Source organism: Euleptes europaea, chromosome 4 (assembly GCF_029931775.1).
Source record: "Euleptes europaea isolate rEulEur1 chromosome 4, rEulEur1.hap1, whole genome shotgun sequence".
Taxonomy (NCBI): Eukaryota; Metazoa; Chordata; class Lepidosauria; order Squamata; family Sphaerodactylidae; genus Euleptes; species Euleptes europaea.
The window spans coordinates 114858173-114880375 of NC_079315.1; the positions used below are offsets into that span (position 1 = coordinate 114858173).

At 44.7% G+C, this 22203-nt stretch overlaps 1 protein-coding gene across 1 annotated transcript in view; it reads left to right on the forward strand.

Moving 5' to 3' along the window:
- The first annotated feature begins 798 nt into the window (after window positions 1-798).
- Window positions 799-22203, forward strand: part of LOXHD1 (lipoxygenase homology PLAT domains 1) — a 170337-nt gene continuing 148932 nt past the window's right edge. The window contains exons 1-5 of the mRNA XM_056849078.1: window positions 799-851; window positions 1665-1822; window positions 12595-12709; window positions 17857-17937; window positions 19267-19451. Coding sequence (XP_056705056.1) covers window positions 799-851; window positions 1665-1822; window positions 12595-12709; window positions 17857-17937; window positions 19267-19451 — 592 coding nt within the window. The remainder of the gene's footprint in view (window positions 852-1664; window positions 1823-12594; window positions 12710-17856; window positions 17938-19266; window positions 19452-22203) is intronic.

The window sequence follows — 22203 nt, forward strand, 5'->3', positions numbered from 1 at the left end:
GGAAAACTAGTCTTTCAAGGAGAGAGTTACACTTTTACTTGGCATCCAGTTTTTGGGGAGAGTGCTAGAGCGTCCCCAGCACGATGCCGGCACTTCCATTTCAACCCGGAAGTGACATCATCATTAGGGTTGCCAGGTCCCTCTTCACCACCGGCAGGAGGATTTTGGGGTGAAGGCTGAGGAGGGCGGGGTTTGGGGAGGGGAGGGAATTAAATGCCATAGAGTCCAATTGCCAAAGGCAACATTTTCTCCAGGGGAACTGATCTCTATCAGCTGGAGCTCAGTTGTAATAGCAGATCTCCAGCTAGTACCTGGAGGCTGACAACCCTAGTCATCATATCAGGCATGCAGATTGCTCCGCCCCCTTCTGCTGGCCTTCTTCTGCCCGCCGACCAGCTGAGGCGCGCCCTAGGCAAAGATCATTTCGTCAGATATCCTGTTTGACAAAGTAAGCATTGACTCACGAAAGCTTATACACTGGACTAAGGCCTCAAGGTGCTCCTGGCCTCGAATGTTGCTCGTTTGATTTATATTCTTCTCAGAACCTTTAGGAAAGCAAGGGATTGAAAAATTAAATACCAGTTCTAAAAAATATCCACTGTGAACAGGTGTTCTTGCAACTGGGGGAAAAGTAAAACCACTTTGCAAATATGAAGTTGGAGGGGGGAGGCTCTAAACCCCCCTCCCCGACTCAGAAAGGCTCACTGTGACAAAGTTTGAGGTCCCCTGCTGTAAAGCAATCCTGAGACCCATGAATAATGGAGTTGGAGTTGCAAACCAGCCAGATAAGGTAGCGAGATGTCTCGGTCTCTTTTCACCCAGCTGTCTGTCTTAGGGTCACCTGACCACAGGTAATGTTTGTCTTCTGAAACTCCCTAGGTGTACTCTGAGAAATGCAGCAATAGGTTTTCTCCCCCTTCCTAAGTCTACCTCTGTGCAAAGGGCCAGCTAGCGTTTCACGGTGTATCTCCTGCTGACCTATATTCTACCGGATCCTCACTTTCATTGGCCAGGTGTGATACAGTAGACCCGTTGCATGGTTTAATCTAGACAGAGGAAAGTGCTTTTTTGGGGAAGAAAAAACCACGTAGAAGGAAGAGGAGGAGGAAGCCGTCTGCTCAGGCCAATGAATAAATAATGGTGCCGAAAAAGGAGACAAGGCGAAGGGAAGGAGAAACTGAAGATGAGAAAGGGAAAAGAGAGTTGACCGAAGAGAGGAGAGACAGAAGAGATCAAGGGATGGGATAGTTACAGAGATAATCCACGACTGAGGAGGAAGGAATATCTGTGACACGAACATCAGGGAAGAAGGAGGGATAGAGAGGAGAAGTTCGAGGCAACCAACGATTCAGGAATCCACGAGAAGAGCATCGATTGTAGAAAGTGCCAAAGAGGCCGGGAGGAAAAGTTGCGTGTGATGAATAGAAGACGGATAATGACATGAGGGACAATTGCAAAGGCCGATCGTCAGAGGAAGAAGAGGAGGATGAGGAGATGGAGGAAGAGGAGGAGGAGGAGGAAGAGGAGGAGGACAGGAAGAGGGTGAAGCGATCCAGGGGGTCGTCGAACGAGGAGAACGACAGCAGTGAGGAAAGGAAGAAGAAGAAGAAGAAAAAGAAGAAGAAGAAGAAAGCGTGCAGCGACAGCGATGAATCTGACGGCAGCCGGAAAAAGCGGAAGAAAAAAGGCAAGAAATCCAAGACCAAAGAGAAGAAGAAAAAGAAGGAAGAGGAGAATTTTGCAGAGATGTATGAACAGGAGCTTCGAGATTATCGATCGGAAGAGTCCCACGAAACTGAAGATGAATATAACAAGAAAAAAGGTAAGAGTGGATGGTAGTGGGAAGGTCTGTTGTGACCTGGAGCCACAACCATCTCTGAGACCAACCTGGCTCATAGGATTGTTGCGATCATAGAACGAGAGAGGGAACAGGCCGTGTATGTTGGCTTGGCCTCCTTAGAAGAAAGGTGGATACCAATCTAATGCCTAAATGATACCCTGGGTTCGGTAAGCCCAAAAGAGGTTCTCTGCCTCAAGGAGCTTACAGTCTATATTTAGAGATAGGGGAGGCAATTGAGGGAGGACAGGGAATGCCTAGGTAGCAAAGGATGACTGTAAACAAATACTAAGCTTTCAAGTTCAGTCCGGGTGAGGGCCAAGGGCGTCGTGGGAGAGGTGGGTTTTGAACTTGCATCCGAAGGAGAGAGTGGAGGCAACGCATGGCGTTTGGGAGGAAGTTTACTTTTGGGAGAACGGGCAGAGCTTTTTAAGAGGACAGGAGACTCTGGCCGAGTTGGAAGAGTGATAGTGTCAGACTGGGATATGACAGGAAAATAAGGCCAGCACAATTAGGGACCTTTCTGAATTTCTCATCCTGGCTGGCTCTCTTTGAAAATCCTGATTTTGATTTTGCTTCTCCCTTGTGCGAATCGAACCTACGAGTCTTTGTTTTCTACGTCATTTTTCTGATTCTTCCTGTTGATTCCCCCCCCATTAATGTTGTAACATTATATTTGTGTTATTTTTGTCATATAATGGATAAATAGTGGGAAAATGGCATAATGTAAGCGAATCAGGAATATCAGGAGTGCGGTGCAGTGGCTAGAGTGGCTATGATCTGGGAAGCTCCAGGTTTGAATCCGTGCTTTGCTGTGGAAACTTGCTGGGTGACTTTAGGCCAGTTTCACACTCACAGTCTAACCCAGGGGTGTCAAACATGTGGCCCAGGGGCCGGATCCAGCCCCTTGAGAGCTCCAATCTGGCCCATGAGCCAGCCAAGACTGGTGAGGCATGGCCTGGCCCGACCAAGTGACATTGATGTTGTATCTGGCCCGCCTAACAAATGGTCTAACCTATTTTTCAGGGTTCTTGTAAAGATAAAATGGAAGAGAATGAGGTAAACCACTTTGGTGTCCACATAGGGGAGAAAGGCAGGGTATAAATGAACTAACCAAATAAAATGGGTGGAAAAGCCTCACAAAGACAAAATATGAAAATAAACAGAAACACTGAACTGCTTTTTCAAACTTCTCCATCAGCTAGAGATCAGTTGTAATAGCAGGAGATCTCCAGCTAGTACCTGGAGGTTGGCAACCCTAAGACTGACCTTGATGGACCAAAGGTCTGGTTCAGTAGAAGGCAGCATCATTTGTTCATGTGAGTTGTGAAGTCTGGAAGGAAAAGGCAGGAGAAGAGGCAGGAGAGCCAGCATGGTGAAGTGGACTCTAATCTGGAGAACCAGGTTCGATTTCTCACTCCTCCACATGAAGCCAGATGGGTGACCTTGGGCTAGTCACCGTTCTTTCAGAACTCAGTCCTTGTTTTCTTTGTATTAGGATTCACTCATGTTGATCTGTTCCTGTCTTTTACAAAGTTTAATGGGTACATATTTAGCTGCCCTTTTCTTCTGAAATGGAGATGCCATTTTCATAAATAATAACGGCCTGTTATTGAACACCAAGGGGATCAGAGGGCTCATAAACCTTATTTCAGGTGTCCTTACGCAGCCTTGTAAGGTTGGGCAGTATTATTGCTCTCCTTCCTGCTAATTGGGGGGTTTATAAGCCACCTTGAAATATGCAAGGAAGAAAGACAGCTAATAAATGTTTTAAATAAAATAAATGTGTGAAAAGGCCTTCTAAAGGATGTGTGCAGAAAGCAGCTGCTTACACCCTGGTTGATTGGTGCATAACTAAAGTTGTGAGAAGTAGGGCTGTTGAATTTTTAAAAAATCATTTTAATTTGGATTCGGGGTTAAATGGCCTTTTTTTCCCGAGGAACCCCAAATTCCCCTATGTCGGGGTAGGTAGAATTCAGGTTTAAATTCGGGATTCCCAAAAAATTTGGCCATTTAAAGCCATTTAAACCCATTCGCGGTTTTCTGCGGCTTGGGGTGGGGGCATCTTTTGAGCTGGAGATCTGTTTGCCTCACCTTTCTTCAGCTATTTGGAAGGCAGTTTCTCAAGAGCTAGTTGCAGAGGGTAAGCTGGAGACGTATACAAATGCAAAATAGGCAATCTCCTTGCGATTCATATGCAGATTGAGCCAGCTTCAAGCACAGAGGAAAATGTCCTTTTAAAATCCAAGCCTCTTGCATGGGATGAAACCGGCTTCTATTCATTCCAATGGGTGGATGGGGGAGACCCCTTCCAGACCCCATAACTCTGAAACCCCTGACCCAATCTTCACTAAATCTGGGGGTTCTTGCAAGGAGGGTCCCGCCAAGCTACCCTGAACATTTGGGACCTCCAGCTCAAAAGATACCCCCCCAGGAGCCATGAGAAAGGTTTTCCTATTCTTTTCTGGTACATTTTTGTTTAAAATACTTCCTTGTTTGCGGTTTCACACTGTAGCCGTCCCACGCCCACAGTGTAAACCACAAAAGAGGCAATGTTAGCAAGAAAGTTCCCAGTTCAAAATGGAGAATCCCTTCTGATTGGCCAGAAGAACCAGCTGGCCACTGCTGGTTGGCTGTTTGTTTGTCTCCTTAAGAACATAAGAAAAGTCATGCTGGATCAGACCAGGCCCATCAAGTCCAGCAGTCTGTTCACACAGTGGCCAACCAGGTGCCTCCAGGAAGCCCACAAACAAGACGACTGCAGCAGCAACATCCTGCCTGCGTTCCTCTGCACCCAAAATAATAGGCATGCTCCTCTGATACTAGAGAGAATAGGTATGCAGCATGACTAGTATCCATTCTAACTAACAGCCATGAATACCCCTCCCCTCCATGAATATGTCCACTCCCCTCTTAAAGCCCTCCAAGCTGGCAGCCATCACCACAACCAGGGGCAGGGAGTTCCACAATTTAACTATGCGTTGTGTGAAAAAAATACTTCCTTTTATCTGTTTTGAATCTCTCACCCTCCAGCTTTAGCAGATGACCCCGTGTTCTAGTATTATGGGAGAGGGAGAAAAACGTCTCCCTGTCCACTCTCTCCAAACCATGCATAATTTTATAGACCTCTATCATGTCTCCCCTCAGCCACCTTCTTTCCAAGCTAAACAGCCCTAAGCGTCTTAACCGCTCCCCATAGGACAGTTGCTCTAGTCCCCTAATCATTTTGGTTGCTCTTTTCTGGACCTTCTCAAGCTCTGTAATATCCTTTTTTAGGTGTGGTGACCAGAACTGTACACAGTATTCCAAGTGTGGTCTCACCATAGATTTGTACAAGGGCAGTATGATATCAGCAGTTGTATTCTCTATTCCTCGTCTAATTATGGCCAGCATGGAATTTGCCTTTTTTACAGCAGCCGCACACTGGGTTGACATCTTCATTGAGCTATCCACTACCATCCCAAGATCCCTTTCTTGGTCTGTCGCTGCCAGCACAGATCCCATCAGTGTATATGTGAAGCTGGGATTTTTTGTCCCAATATGCATCACTTTTCATTTACTCACATTGAATCTCATTTGCCATTTTAATGCCCATTCTTCCAGTATGCAGAGATCCTTCTGGAGCTATTCACAGTCCAGTTTTGTTTTAACCACCCTAAATAATTTGGTGTCATCTGCAAACTTGGTTACTTCACTGTTTAACCGCAACTCCAGGTCATTGATGAACAGGTTGAAAAGCACCGGTCCCAACACAGATCCCTGAGGCACCCCACTGCTCACATCCCGCCATTGCAAGAACTGACCATTGATTCCTACTCCCTGCTTCCTATTTTTCAGCCAGCTTTCAATCCATAAGAGGACTTGTCCTCTTATCCCGTGACTATGAAGTTTGCTTAGCAGTCTTTGGTGGGGGACTTTGTCAGAAGCTTTTTGGAAATCCAAATACACAATATCCACAGGCTCATTCCTGTCCACATGCTTATTGACGCTTTCAAAAAACTCTAATAGGTTAGTGAGACAGGACCTACCCTTACAGAAGCCATGTTGGGTTTTGCCCAGCAGACCTTGCCCTTCTATATGCATGACAATTCTATCTTTAATAATGCTTTCCACTAATTTACCCAGAACAGACGTTAAGGTAACTGGCCTGTAATTTCCTGGGTCCCCCCTGGGACCTTTTTTATAAATGGGTGTTACATTGGCCATTCTCCAGTCCTCTGGTACAGAGGTTGATCGAAGGGACATATTACATATCTTTGTTAGAAGTTCAGCAATTTCCCATTTGAGTTCTTGAAGAACTCTAGGATGAATACCGTCTGGTCCCTGTGACTTGTTAGTTTGCAGTTTGTCTAGACGTGCTAGGACTTCCTGCCTTCTTACCACTATTTGCCTCAGTTTCTCATTTTCCCCTCTCCAAAATCTCTGTTCAGGAGAAGGAATCTGCCCTGTATCTTCAACAGTGAAGACAGATGAGAAGAATTCATTTAGTTGAATTCTTGAAGACTGCCTCAAGGAGGAAGAGCTTTCTTTGTTTCAAATTATTTCTAATTGAAACAAAGAAAGCAGGCGCCGCCTCGGCTGCATTCCCTGAAGTCGAACTTGACAAATTCAAAGCAGAGACTCCCTGAAGCTGGCAAGTTCAGATTCGAGAATCTCTGCAGTTTTTGCTTTAGGTTCATAACGAACTGGGAAGCCCCGATTCAAGCTTGCTTCAGGGGATTTCCAGTTCAGCACGAAACGAATCGACAGGCCTAGTGAGAAGTGACATCAGGCAAAAGTTGTGGGGACCTGTGTGTGAGTTATGGCTGTGGTGAATATGCTGAATCCAAAGACCCCAGAAAGTCGGACCAGAACCAACGCATTGAAACTAAATCAAAAAAGTTTCCATCTAGACATTAGGAAAAAATTTCTAACAGTTAGAGCACTTCCTCAGTGGAACAGGTTTCCTCTGGAGGTGGTGAGCCCTCCTTCCCTGGAGGATTTTAAGCAGAGGCTAGATGGCCATCTGTCAGCAAGGCTGACTCTATGACCTTAGGCAGATGATGAGAGGGAGGGCACCTTGGCCATCTTCTGGGTGTGGAGTAGGGGTCACTGGGGGTGTGTGGGGGAGGTAGTTGTGAATTTCCTGCATTGTGGAGGGGGTTGGACTAGATGACCCTGGTGGTCCCTTCCAACTCTATGATTCTATGATTCTACCTAACATCTGAAAGATCCAGTAGCTGGAAATACCCTCAAGATTCCTTTCCCCCTGCTCTACTAGGATTTGTGACTCCATTTCTACCAAACATGCGTTCCGGCTTGTTTCACATTGCAGGGGACCTTTTTTTCTTTTTGTGGAAGCAAGCAACGGGTGTTGTTAAATGTTTTATAAGGTCTGAGCTGTGGTGTCTGTTGTGCCTGAGGTCATCTTTATCTTCTTTTCCTTTCCTTCCCATCCTTTTGTTTCATTGGCCTGGTTGATGTATACAGATGGAGAGCTAACATGGAGGGGAGGGGGGGGGAACTGACAAAGCTGTACTTTAAGCCAGCGGTTCCCAAACTTTTTGAGTCATGGAGCACTTTTCAGGAGAGAAAAGTGCTTCGTCCCGGAGCACTAATTTTCACCTAGCACCTATATACTAAACTAGATGTTTCTCAGAGCACCAAGTGGTTCGTGGAGCATAGTTTGGGAACCTTTGCTTTAAGCAACAGGACTGGAATAGCTTTTATTAGGACCAACCAAAATATCAGAAAATAATGAGCAAGCTTTCAGATTCTCCAAAACTCTTAATCAGGCTGGTTATTAAGAACAAAGCAAGTGGTGTAGTGGTTAAATTGTTGGGCAAGGATCTGGGAAACTCAGGTTCAGATCCCAATTCTGTGAAGGGAGTTTGCTGGGTGACCTTGGGCCAGCCACACACTCTCAGCCTTGCCTACATAATAGGGTTCTTGTGAGAATAAAATAGGAGGAGAGAAGAATGATGATTATTACTTCCTGTAGAGCGTTTGGTCCGAGCGCCATTGTTTCCTGGGGGCTCCCAGGAAACACCAAGAGTCGTTTAGATTTGGAGTGCAAAAAGCACTCCAACTCGGTCCTAAATAGTGGATCGGGAAGCAGGAAATTCCCCTGCAGCCTTCAAGAGTGGTTTGGACTCCCATATTCTCCGAGAGAGCTTTTTTAAGCCTCCCGTTGAGTTGGAAGTTGTCCCCGCCGGCATAGGGGCTACCATTGCCACGGACGACTCTTTGGATTATAGGCTTTGACCTCCTCTATACATTAACATCAAATAATCTATGAAAAGAACAAGAAGCCTCACCTTTGGAAGTCAAAGTGAGTAAAAAGACACTTTTTGCCTTTATCTTGATTGAGAAGACCTGAATGACGATAAAAACACCTACGAAAACCGGCGACTCCCTGCCCAGCGTAACGAGACTTTTAAAATAAACAAATGCCATTAAATGAACTGACTAAGACCTTATCAACTTGATCAGTGAGTAGACGCAATAAAAGGGACTTCTGAATGACTTTACAACTACCAATTAAATGCTTTGAGGGGAGGGAGGGAGACGAGAACCTTCCCCCCCCACTTCCGGCTTCTTTGATTCAATGTCCAGCCACGTCGCCTCTTAAGACCGGAAGATAACAAGAAGGGCTTTGTTACCATCGAAAAGACAGGGCAGATTGGAAGACTTGAAGTGAATCTCCCCGGTGTAACCATCAAATCGTTCCTACTACTTAACCACCGAGAGGAGACGACGCAGGGTCTATGATACTGCAGTTTCCTGTCTACTTTCTTTTCTTTATCTGTGCTGCTTTGAAGCATAATTGAGGATATCTTGAAAATTACAAAGCCTGCTTCTATATAAGAATACAAGCAGATATGTCAAACAAGAGGTTGGAAGAGATGTTACTCAAACAAATGGACATGTTTGCAGTGCAACAAGATTTAGTCTTCGAAAAACAACAAGCGCTCTCACATCAAGCATTTCAACTAGCTGAGGTGATGAATATCCTATTTAAATCAATTAATGGAAAACTGGACACAATTATTGAGGAGATCCACAATATGAAGACCCAAGATTTTAAAGAGGTAGCTGCAAGTGACCAGTTGGCAAGGAGAGAGAGCAACATGAAAGAACTCAATACCTCTACAATTTACTTGTTTGAGTCACTGCTGACAGGAGGAGCATTATTATCCCAAGAAAACACTTCCTGGCAGCCAGCGATGGAGGGAGACATGATGAAGGATTTTACCAAGAAGATGCTGGAAATTTTAACAAGAAGCCAATGGATACAATCACCGGGATCTTCTTTTACATCTTCAGAGGCCAGAATTGCAGCTACTATATTGAAAAACGGGGGGTGGGGATTGGGAAATAAAGAAGGACTGGCAGATCCCCTCCCAAAACAAGATAATGGCTAAAATGATGCTTATTTTTGGGGTGTAAGGGAGCCACGGTGGATTTACTTTGATGAATTTTTAATGGGAAAATTTGTTTATGTATTGATCTAATCCCTTTAATTTAGAATAATAGAATGTTATATAGAGACAATGATGATAATATTATAACTAGGTAGGACTTGAAATTGCTTATAGAAGTAGTATAGATAGCTTAAAGCAAGTCTGTATGAGAGAAAATAAGGATTAGAAATTAATTTGAAATGCAAAAGTGTTAACCAGTAGAATTAGTGACTGAAGAAGATGCGGGGAAGTCACATATAGTAGATAGCATAGAATATTATAGATAACATATTCTCAGTAATAGCAATGAACTTTTTTTGTTACAAGCAGTTACAACTGAATATATTGTTGAGATATGTTTATTTTAGTTGAATTGTAGAAAATAATAAAAATAATTTAAAAAAAAAAAAAGAAGAATGATGATTAGAAGAAGAAGAGTTGGTTTTCATACCCCACTTTTCTCTACCAAAAGGAGTTTCAAAGTGTTGTGACCCAATTATCTATAAAGTCCAATGAAGACAATAGGGAGGAGGTTGGATGAACTACAGCTCTTTTATTTGGCCAAAGCAGAGAACCGGGTGCACAGACTCCAAAGCAAACAGAGTCGGGAGCCTGCCACACCCGGGCAAAGGAGACACAGTACTTCTTATACCATGAAGGCGGTTACATTCCATTAAAAGATATATTCGACCATACGGTCTCCAGCCGCATCATTGCCTATTTAAGATACGAAGTCGGCACTTTCATTTGTGCAGGCGCGCCTAATCGGTCTTTCGCTATATTGAAGGAACAAAGCAATCTATGTGGGATCAGAGAGTTCTTTTGTGTGCACGAACGGGAAAGGAGGGAGGGTGGTTTCTGTCCTTGGGTAAAAGACAGTTTAATCGGATGTGTGTTTGTGTCTGCAGCATCTGCGCTTTCAACAATGGAGTGTGTGTATGTGAGTGTGTGACTGTGTGTCTATATGTACCGTTTGTGCTTTCAAGCAATGGAATGTGTGTGTGTGTGTGTGTGTACGTGTGTGTGACCTGTATGATTTTCACGGACACAACAAAAGCGGCCTACAATTACCTTCCCCTCCCCACAACAGACACCTTGTGGGGGGGGTGAGAGAGTTCTGAGAGAACTGTGACTAGCCCAAGGACGCCCAGAGGCTTCATGTGGAGGAGTGGGGAATCAAACCGAGTTCTCCAAGAGAGCCAGTGTGGTGTAGTGGTTAAGAGCGGTGCTTTGGAGTGGTGGAGTCTGATCTGGAGAACCGGGTTTGATTCCCCACTCCTCCACATGAGCGGCGGAGGCTAATCTGGTGAACTAGATTTGTTTCCCCACTCCTCCACACGACCTTGGGCTAGCCACAGCTCTCTCAGCCCCACCTACCTCCCAGGGTGTCTGTTGTGGGGAGGGGTTTGATTCTTCCTTAAGCTGGTTTGATTCTTCCTTAAGTGGTAGAGAAAGTCAGCATATAAAAACTAACTCTTCTTCTTCCTCCTCCTCCTCCTCCTCCTCCTCCAGTTTATAGTCCGTCGCTCTTAACCACAGTGCCATGGGTTGTGTCCCCATTGGGGAGAATGGTGGAGTAGAGAATAAAATTTGAGGTGGGGGGTACAAAACAACAACAATCTTGCAGGGCATTGTGAAGGAGCCACAAATCAACAGGCCTTAAGATTGGACAACTTGAGGTTTCACCGACTTTAGATGGTGCTGGGCAAGAAACAGGTCCCCCATTGCGCCAAAGTCTTCTGGGACGAGCAAACAAAAACTGTCTTTATCTCAGTAAAAACATAACAGCTCAGCATAAAGCAGATCTCTCTCAAGCATGAATGGGAACCCCTGGGTCCCCTGTAAGGCAGAGAACAGAATTTTAAAAACCAGGAACAAGGAAACCAGAAACAATATGAAAAATATAAATAATACGCCTCTTTTTGCCAATGCTCTGGCCAAAGTGGGCTTGCGTAACAGTCTGTGGAAATAGTTGGCAGCTTTTCGTGATGACTTGCAATGCAGGCAATTCCCTCTACTCACAGTCTCATATTACTGTTTGTGGTGAGCTTTTCCAGTTTTGCACCCCATAATAGTTCATAAAGGGCCCCCACTTACTGTAATATTTTTATGTTTAGAATTTTTTCCCCCCATAAGAGGGCACGTGAATAGAATGATACAAGCAGGGGACACACGAGGACTTGCGGGGGGCGTCTCAGGTGGGTCCCACACAGGAGGAAGAGTTGGTCTTTATAGGCCAACTTTCTCTATCACTTAAGGGAGAATCAAACTGGCTTCTAATCTCCTTCCCTTCCTCTCCCCACAATGGACACCTTGTGAGGTAGGTGGGGCTGAGAGAGTTCGGAGAGAACTGTGCTTCAGCTCTCCCTCCCAGTTCTGGACAACATTTTCCTGGAGCCTGTTTCTTGCTCGCAGGGGTGTGGGCTAGCAGGTTGGAGGAGTAAGACACGATGCTGGGTAGTAGACAGATCGCTAACGGTATGGATGTAGCATTTCCCAATGTTGCCTCATTATATGACCTAGGGCTGCCAACTTCTTGCTGTGGTAGCAAAATAGGTAAATGGGCTTCAGCATCGTAGACCGCTATACAAAATTAGTGCAATATACAATATTAGTGCAATGATGTTTATATTAAATAAACATAGACATAGGTTCTTGTAGGTTATCCGGGCTGTGTGACCGTGGTCTTGGTATTTTCTTTCCTGACGTTTCGCCAGCAGCTGTGGCAGGCCTGCCACAGCTGCTGGCGAAACGTCAGGAAAGAAAATACCAAGACCACGGTCACACAGCCCGGATAACCTACAAGAACCAATGAACTCTGACCGTGAAAGCCTTCGACAATATTTTAAACATAGACATAAATTGACCATATCTATCCTACAACCTGACAATACAACTAAACAGCAACCTGACAATACAGCTCAACAACAACGTGCGTAATAACCAAACAAGAGAGGAGAGTTCGAATTCTTCACCCGGTGAGTGTCTGTCTGTTAAGGCTGCAACAAGCTGGCCAAAGTCTGCAAAAAGGCTACTTTCTACCAGCGCGTATCATTTTGCTTGTAACTTCTAGGTGAGGCCTGGAGAGCTCCTGGAATTACAACAGATCTCCAGACCGCAGAGATCAATTCCCCTGGGGAAAAGGGGCTGCTTCGGAGGGCGCATTCTGTGGCATTGCACCCTGCTTAGGGGCCTACCCTTCCCAAACCCTGCATTTTGATAAACAGTTCCTTGCCTGACCCTCTCCATACAACCCCTGACAACAAGACTAGGTCTTTCTTGGGTTTTCATGTCCTGTCTGCTCTTTCTTCACAGTCTACGAAGTCGTGACGGTGACGGGCGATGTCCGAGGAGCAGGGACGGACGCCAAGATCTTCGTCACTCTCTTTGGAGAATTTGGCATCACCCCAAAGGCCCACCTGACTAGCAAGTAAGCATCTTGGGAGGTGAATCTGATGAGCTCAGTGGTTAGGGTTGCCAGCTCCGGGTTGGGAAATACCTGGAGATTTGGGGGGTGGAGCCTGAGGTTTGGTGGAGCGGGGTTTGGGGAGGGGAGGGATTTCAGTGGGTTACAATGCCATAGAGTCCCCATTCCAAAGCGGCCATTTTCTCCTGGGGAACTAATCTCTGTCTCCTGGTGATCAGTTGTAATAGTGGGAGATCTCCAGCCACCACCTGGAGGTTGGCAACTCTATCGGTGGCCCTTTTCAGTAAACTATTGGAGTGCTTTGGTTGCAAAATATGATAGTTTCCTTGCTGATGGATGGAGCACATTTCTGAAAGCATGCAAAGCTTGTAAGACAAATTTACTTAGACGTGCATGAATTACTTGAGCATGAGTGAATCCGCACATGTACCTTAACCCTTTCCCTACCACTTCTTTGCAATGCCCACTCAAAAGTTGGTGTTCTCTTTATGTCTCATCCAGAGATACAACCCAGCAATTTCTGTGACATCATATGAAGTTTCCTGTAGTGAACTGAGCCGCATTGAAGTGGATTAATATACCCAGTGTGATTATTTTTTTAGCTGCCCATAGGTGGAGATGTTTCTTTACTTAATGCTGTTTGCAGACTGGTGTGCTCAAGGGAATAGAACTGGTGGCTTTTATGTTAAGAGCTAGGTTTTTTTTTTTTTTAATGTACAAATTGCATTGCCTGCTGAAAGGTAGGTGGTGGACATAATGAAATGACCTCCGCCATGTGGCCAGCTTTGAGTGTGGCTTTACTGGACCCACATCTGGGCATGTGCAGAATACCATGGGAATTATAAATGGGGTAGGCCATCTGTTGACTCCGTAGAGCTTATTCTATTTATTTTCCCCCTGGCCTACTTCTGTAAAAGCAAACTGTCTTTGAATTCCCCACTGCGTAGTTTCTTAATTCTTTGCAAAAGAATCTCAGTAGGAAATGATTAAGCCTCTCCTATCTGTGAAGTCCGATCTGAGAAGTGCCTCTGTGCACGTCTTTGGATGTCAATGTTTTTTTTTTTTTTAATAATGTTAATCTTGAATCATAACTTCACATTTTCTCCATTTCAGCTCCGGCAAGAGGTACCAGCAGCTAATTTAAATTTTGCCCTCAAAAGCGGTTCTCTCCCCCAAATGAAGCAACTCAAACATGAAAATCTTGTAAAGGCAAATAATGTGGGACTGGTAAAGAAGATACATGAAATTTCAGACCTCTTTGCCATATGTGATGTAATAAATAGGGAGTCAATGGAGATTGTCACTTTCATTGCACCCATTCAGGACAAAAAGAGGTTTTCGTTGAGGAACCATCGCCCCTGCTTACAAAGCCTTGACTAGGATGGGGAGTGTTTTTGCCCCTGTTTTTTAAGGTCACATGTGAGTCTTCCTCAAAAACTGGCTCTAGTCTGTTTTGGTAACATTGTACCTGGGTTCAAATGTAGTGGTGAGAGTGTCGGACTAGGACCTAGTAGACCCAGGTTCGAATCCCCACTCTGTCATGGAAACTCATTGGGTGACCTTGGGCCAGTCACACACTCTCAGCGTAATCTAACTCATTTGGTCATTGGGCTTTTCCACACATGTTATTTCATTGCTTGTGTGCCCCTATTGGTCAGTCCCCCCCTTTTCTGCATGTGCTTTGCTCCCTCTAGTGGTCTCTTCGATATTTCATCGTCGTATCACCGGTTTACCCCCAAGCACTTTAAAAGCAATGAAATATCGAAGCAACCACTAGAGGGAGCAGAGCACATGCAGAAAAGGACCCCCCCCCCCCCAAGCAGTACGGGTACACAAATTAAGAAAATAATAAGTGCGGTCAAGGCCGTTGGGGAGGATAAAACGGAGGAGAGGAGAATGATGTAAATTGCTTTGAGTCGCCACTGGGGAGAAAAGTGGAGTATAAATGATATAAATAATTAAATAAATCCACTCATCTCTCTCAGCCTAATCTACTTCACAGTCTTGTTGTGGATATAAAATGAAGGGAGGGAAAGTACCTCTTTGGATGCCTTGCATTTCTTGGAGAAAGCACAGGATAGAAAGATAATAACGTGAATGTGAGTAAATAATTGCAGGACCAGATCCCACGTACGTTTACTTGGAAACTAGTCCAACAGGATCTATTCCTGTGTAACAGTGCATAGGCCTGCAGTCTTCAGATACCCAGCCTTTTTTTCGTGTCTATCTTTAATCAATTTAATTTTTCAATTTAATCATGGGGCTATACGAAATTTCCCTCGTTGAGAATATTCGTCGCTTCTAGAGATTTCTCTCCTTTCCGAATCCTAAAACAGCAACCTAAGGCAAAAATCGGTAGCAATGTTTGCTTCTTCTGTATCTCCATTTGGCCTTTGTTATGTTTTCGTTTTTGCTTCCTGATTCCAGTTTTTTTCCTCTGAGGGTCTCCTAAGTGTTCCCATGGGAGTGGGGGGGCATTTGGAGAGGGGGAAAAAGACCCTTTTGGCAAAATGAGGAGAGGTCTGTTTCCATTTGTTAGTCCTGCTGTGTTTTACAGTATTAATGGATTTCTTGCTAACTCTTGGGATGCTTTGTAAGGGGGGGGGGAACATTAGTGGCTCCCAGATTTGTTACATTGCTCACAGACTATGGCAAAAGGATGGAATTTCACGTATCTTCCAATGAGCTGTTTTCACACTGATGAAATGACTTCCAAAATGCATGACATTTTATATCCCTGGTTGTTTTTCACGGCATCGATGAGATAAAATACCATGCATTTCCTCAACCAAGGTACCTTTCTGGCTGATCGTCATGCTGCTTTTGTCTTCCCTCCCCTTTCACGGCTGTACACTAGCAGTAAAATGCATGGCAATTTCCACCAATGCGTTTTGCTTATGCGCTTGTGAATGGTCACTATAAGGCATGCGAATGTCTTACGAAGCACCCTGTATTGTAAATCACGCAAACGCTTGACAATTTTCTAAGCTACTTGTCATGAGGAATTGAAGTTCTGGAGGTTCCCAAACTATATTTGGTTTAATTCATATTTATGTAGTTATGGTGTCTATAACCCATACTTGCTTCTGGGTTTCCTTTCTGTACTGGGCCAAACCCAACCAAAGGTATATTGATCACCGTAGCAGAAACCCAAATGATACTTTTCTCCTCTCCTTTTATCAACGGGTTGAACTTTTGTTTTTCTCACTAATCAGTGATTAAATGCCAATCATTTTGCATTTTGAAAAAACTTTAACAAAGGCGCCTTCCTGAAATACAGGAGGAAACGGACGCAAGCTTATAGTTAACTAAATTGGAAGAGGCTACTCATTTGAGCACTGGGCCATTTCCATGCAGGGTTTTTTCCTTGGGTGGGACACAGCATGCCCCCACTTTTCTGTCTGTCTGTCTGTCTGTCTGTCTGTCTGTCTGTCTGTCTATCTATCTATCATCATCATCATCATCATCATCATCATCATCATCATCATCATCTTCGCTTTATTTATACCCCTCCTTTAATGGCCACCTAACACATGCACTGCTGGATCAGATGGTCTATCTTGTCCACTGTTCCATTTCTTGCAGTAGCCGGCCAAATGCCCCTGGCAAGCCCATGAACAGGGGACAAAGGCCAAAATAAGGCTGCCTCCTCAGCTGTGGATGTTCAGGGGTGCTTTGCCTGGCCACTGTCAAGGTTTCATCAAGCCATCATGACTAATAGCTGTGGACAAGGCCTGTCTGAATTTATCTGGTACCTTTTTAAAGCCCCTTAAGCTAGTGGCTGTCACTACATCCTGTGGCAGCCAGTTCCCGAAGTTATTTATGCCTTGTGGGAAGTGCTTCCTTTACTCTGTGCTGAATCTACGGCCCACCACCTGCGTCAGTTTCTCACTATCCTCTTTCTACACTCCTCACTTAACTTTATAAATCACTGTCATGTCCCCCCCTTATTCATTTTTTTTAAAATTTAGTAAGTTTTTTATCCCGCTTTTCTCCCGTATGGGGACCCAAAGTCTTGTACATGTGTGAGAATTTTTGTATATCCAGCAGCGATGTGAGCTTTCTGCACCCCACCCCCTTAATGGTCCCTCTTTTCCTCGATTTTCTGCTTGTCTTCTCAGGGCTCCTTGCTTTTTACCTATTCTGGGATCAGATTCTCGTGTTTGATCTGCTGCTGGTCCCACCCCATCTCTTTGGCTGCCATGTCTATAGCTTCTGTTGTTTCATGGGATCTTTTCTCTTTCAGCCTGTCTGCTTTGCCAACACATCTCTTTCTGCCCCTGGAGCCAAGGTTAACTATACCTTAGAAGAGACTTCCTGTGCACGTTCCACACTTCCTGTTTCGTTCATTCTGTTCATTTTCAAACATGTCGAATAATTCACTTTCAATCCACTCTCAATGCACTTTGCAGCTGGATTTTGCTGTTTCACGGTTGCGAACAATTGTTAAAGTGCACTGAAAGTGAATCGAAAGTGCATTATTCAGGATGTATGAAAGCGCCCGCTGTCTGACTTAGTATGTTCATGAACATCCTAAGACATTGATCCTCAGTGTGGGGCCTGTGGGTGCCGTGGTACCCACCAGTATATTTCCTGGTGCCCACTTCCTTCTACTCCAAAGCATCACTTCCCCAAAGCAAAGAGCCAGTCCTGGTGTTCTCCCACCTCACTGGAGATGCTTCCAAAAATATAGGAAGCATCACTTTTGGGTCTTCAGAAACCATTAAGAACCCACTGACTCTGCCATAAACCAATGCCTGGCTTGGAACCTCCTGACGTTTTGTGACTGGTCCCAATCAACGTGGAAGCCATTTTGTGGCTGCCTGTGCCCCACCCATGGCAGCCATTTTGGAGTGGCACCCACTAATTGTTGACACAATTTCAAAGTGCTCACAGGCTCAACAAGGTTGGGGACTCCTCTTCTAAGACATTGTGCCCGAGGGTTAAACCTCCCTATGCAATACAATTTTGGTGACGGGTTCATCACATGGAAGTCTTTGTGGTGCAATCCTGTGCAGAGCTACCGCAATGTAAGCCCGTTGATTTAAGTGGGTTTAGACTGGAGTAACTCTGCATAGGATTGCACTGAGTAGGATGTATGTGTATGTATGAATCAATCCTAACTTTTTTTTGGTGTGTGTATATTTCAGGAGTGAGAGTGCATTTGAGAGGAGCAAAACAGATGTCTTCCGAGTGAGAACCAACAACGTTGGAACGATAAGGAAGATAAGGTATTGTAATAGAATTAATGCCATCCTCTCAGTGAACTGGCTGGAGTATAGTCCTAGGGAATAAGTACGGCAAGCGGATGACGGTCTCACACAATTCCTAAAGGCTGTCCTTCTGATCGAAGTTGGTATTGATGATGGATATGCCAAATTCCTGATTAGCTGCCCATAAAGTAGACAAGAGCTGTACTCTGTACTACTACTACTAGTAGTACTGCAGCAGTAGTAGTAGCAGTAGTAAAAAATATGCTTCACATCTCTCTTAAATAAAGGAATTCTCCATTGACTTCAGTGGGATATGTTTCATACCTGATAATTAGGCCTAATTTTGCTTATATAGTGGTGTAAGGGAGGTGAACAACCTGGAGAAAAAATGTCCTGCCCCCTTAGGTAAAGGTAGTCCACTGTGCAAGCACTGGGTCATTCCTGACCCATGGGGTGACGTCACATCCTGACGTTTACTAGGCAGACTTTGTTTACAGGGTGGTTTGCCATGGCCTTCCCCAGTCGTCTACACTTTTACCCCCCAGCAAGCTGGGTGCTCATTTTGCCGACCTCAGAAGGATGGAAGGTTGAGTCAACCTTGAGCCGGCTACCTGAAACCGACTTCCATCGGGATCGAACTCAGGTCGTGAGCAGAGCTTTTGACTGCAGTACTGCAGCTTACCATTCTGCGCCACGGGGCTTTATTTATCAGATTATGCTTGCTGTTCAAACAAATAAGACTTGCAATGCTATATTTGTTTATTTGCTGCCATACAGTATATTTGCTAGTATTTATAATATTTGTTTATATTTCTGGGGATGAAGCTTTAGAATTTTGTATTCAATCACTGGGGAGGGAAGGAGGCATGGTATAGCCCGATCTCCTCAGCTCTTGGAAGTCAAGCAGGGTCGGTACTTGGAAGGGTGACCACCAAGGAAGACTCTGCAGAGAAAGTAGCGGTAAACCACCTCTGCTTAGTTGCTTGCCTTGAAAGCCCCTTGCTGAGGTTTCCATAAGTCGTCTGCAACTTGACTGCACTTCACACACACACACACACACACACACACACATTCAATCACTGTCTATTGATCTCAAGTGTTTACCCTATAGCCATTTCTCTTGGGAATCCTGTAATCTGCAATGGGTCAATTCCTGTCAGAGGATCTATGACAGACGCCCCAAAAACCATGCTTAGGATTGTGCTGTAACAAGGCTACAAGCTGCAAATAAAACACAATATTAACAATCAAACAAATAAAAAACCGCACTGCCAGATCTCTCCAAAACATTCAATCTGAGTAAGATCCCACACTTGAATCTGATTCCCCTTCCGACTTGCCTTTCAGAATTGAGCATGACAACACGAGTATGAATCCCAGCTGGTTTTTAGATCGTGTGATCGTCACCGACATGAACAGGCCGCACCTCCGTTTTTATTTCCCGTGCAACAACTGGCTCAGCAAGGATGACGGCGACGGGCTGAACGTGAGAGATCTGCTTGGCACCCTTAATCCAATGGACGTTCCTAAAGGTATTGTTCTGGATGACTCTTGCCAGGCCCGATTCAGATATAGGCTCGGTTCTGAGAAGCCCAAAGCCTCCGCTTAGCTTTCCTATATCTGATTGTTAAATCTCCTGGCAAGAAGTACACCCAACAACGCTTTTTGGTTCGTTGTGGGTCAAGAATGCAGGCAAATACATTCTTGAGAGTGTTGCATCCCTTCTATCTTTTACTTCCATCTTTAACACCGACTAGTTTGTAAAAGGATGATAATACCACCCATTAATTCTGTATAGATAATTGTAGGACAGGAATTACACGAGTCGTCAAATGTGTTAACAGGATCAACAGGCACGGAACATCTTCTAAGACACTGATAATTAGTCAGATTTCCATCTATATAAGCTTTGAGAATCATCTCAAACTGTCCCGCTTGACTGGGCGCACATTCTTGGCTATCTAAGATAGGCACAAAAAACAAACTTCGAAGATCTATACACATGTCTCCTCTAAAATTATATAAATAATAATTTATGTTTATAAATTATAATTTTATATAAATTGTATAAATATGCCCCATTTTTGAACTATATAATCTTGCTACTTTTAGTCACAAAAAATATCAAAAATAATGATTACGAGTTTCTCATACAGATGATAATCTTTTGGGCCACCTCCATTATACCCAGTCCTTGAACTGTATTTTCACTTCTTTCCGTGGCTAGAAACTCTCACGACCTTTCTTGTACCTGAACCCCACCGAATGCATATTATATCTAGTGATATGAGCTATACTGTTTCTAATCAACTAGTTGTACTGTTTCTAATTGATTATTTTGCAGCCTCTTTGTCTGTCTCCAAACCTGCTTCATCCTCAGTTTCTTGATTCGCCATTTAACATGGCCTTGCAGAGATACTCCATGTGGAGCAGCAAAATCGGTCAAATCACCACCACCCCCCAGTTTGGTTTTTGCACAGGAAAATGGCTTGAGGGGATGGCTGGAGCCCTTCCTTTCCACATGGCGCCGTTCTGAGCCCATTTGGGTTCTCCTTTTAAAAAATTATCTAAGAAGCCTTTCTCCACAGCTGCTGTGAGGAACTATTTAAAAACTGTAATTGGTAGCCCTCAGAATTGTACCTTGGTGAGGGTGTTGAGAATTCTCTGAATTCTGTCCCCTTTCTTAGAAATACAATTGCCAGAGATCCCTGGTGAAAGAGCGTGACTATGACATTAGCTTTATTGAACACAAGAAAGAAACTTGCCTAACCCATCGGTCTGCTCGTTGAGCTCAGAGCTGTCTGACTGAGCAAATGGAGGTCCTTCAAGTTGAGATGCCAACGGCCAAATGTTGGACCTTCTGCAGATGAAGCAGAAGCATGATTCCATGGTGTCGATCTGTTATTAGTTTAATGGTGTTGACTTCATCGGACAGGCCACACCTGGAGTATTGCGGGCAGTTCTGGAGGCCTCACTTCAAAAAGGACAGAATAGAGCGGTGTAGAGGAGAGCGAAGAGGATGATCAGGGGCCTGGAGACCAAGCCCTACGAGGAAAGGCTGAGGGAGTTGGGAATGTTTAGTCTGGAGAAGAGGAGGTTGAGGGGGGACAGGATTGCTCTCTTGAAGTATTTGAAGGGCTGTCACTTAGAGGAGGGCAGGGAGCTGTTCCTGTTGGCAGAAGAGGATAGGACTCGCAATAATGGGTTTAAATTGAGGGAGGAAAGGTACTGGCTGGATATTAGGGAAATTCTTTTTACAGTAAGAGTTGTTTGACAGTGGAATCGGCTACCTAGGTAGGTGGTGAGCTCCCCCTCACTGGCAGGCTTTAAGCAGAGGCTGGACAAGCACTTGTCAGGGATGCTCTAGGCTGATCCTGCATTGAGTAGGGGGTTGGACTAGATGGCCTCTATGGACCCTTCTAACTCTATGATTCTATGACTTAAATCCCACACAGTCTGCCAGCCGCCTGTGGGTACCCCTCAGTTGACACCAGCGCAGTCAGCCTGAGGAGCTTATAGGTAACATGAGCAAAGGTGTGACCCCGGTGTCAGGATTGTGAAAACAGAGCCTGAAATGTGTAGGTGAGCAGTTCAGCTCTGGCAGCTGAAAGGTCGACTCGAGGAAACTGAACTTGGCTTACCCTCTCCCCGACGAGGCGGATTTCTAACTGGCGGATTCGCGTCGGATGTAAAGGTTTAAAACTGTGGCGGGAGAACGGGATGTTAGGCAGGAGAAAAATCTCTAGCAAATAAGCAGTTTTAAACTATTTCTATTATCAGTATGAAGCTGATAGTCCCTTACGAGTTCCCAGCTGAACAGTGTTCGTTTCTCAGGGAGACGATGTTGCATTTGATGGCCCTTTGTTCCTCCTGTCGATTTCGCAGGCTGCCATATGCGCCGCGGATGTTCTGACGGTTATGCCACGGTGGATTCTTATTTACCTAAGTGCTGCCGTGTAGGGTTGGTTTTAACTTGCATTGTGGGTATTAATTACAAAGAAAGGGATATTGTTCTGCCTCGTGCTATTTCCTTTCCCCTAATAAATTCTTAACTCTGGGTGACTTAACTTTGAATAGCTGCGAAGGACAAAGGCCCTTCTGTCAGGAGCCTGTTCAGCTAATGGGGAGTTTCCACACTGGGTTCAGCAGGCATGTGGATCAGGGCCACAACAGAATCAGACAAAATGTATTCCATTCATCATTATAAAGTAGTGGTGTTGGTGGCTAGAATCATAGAGTTGGAAGGGACCACCAGGGGCATCTAGCCCAACCCCCTGCACAATG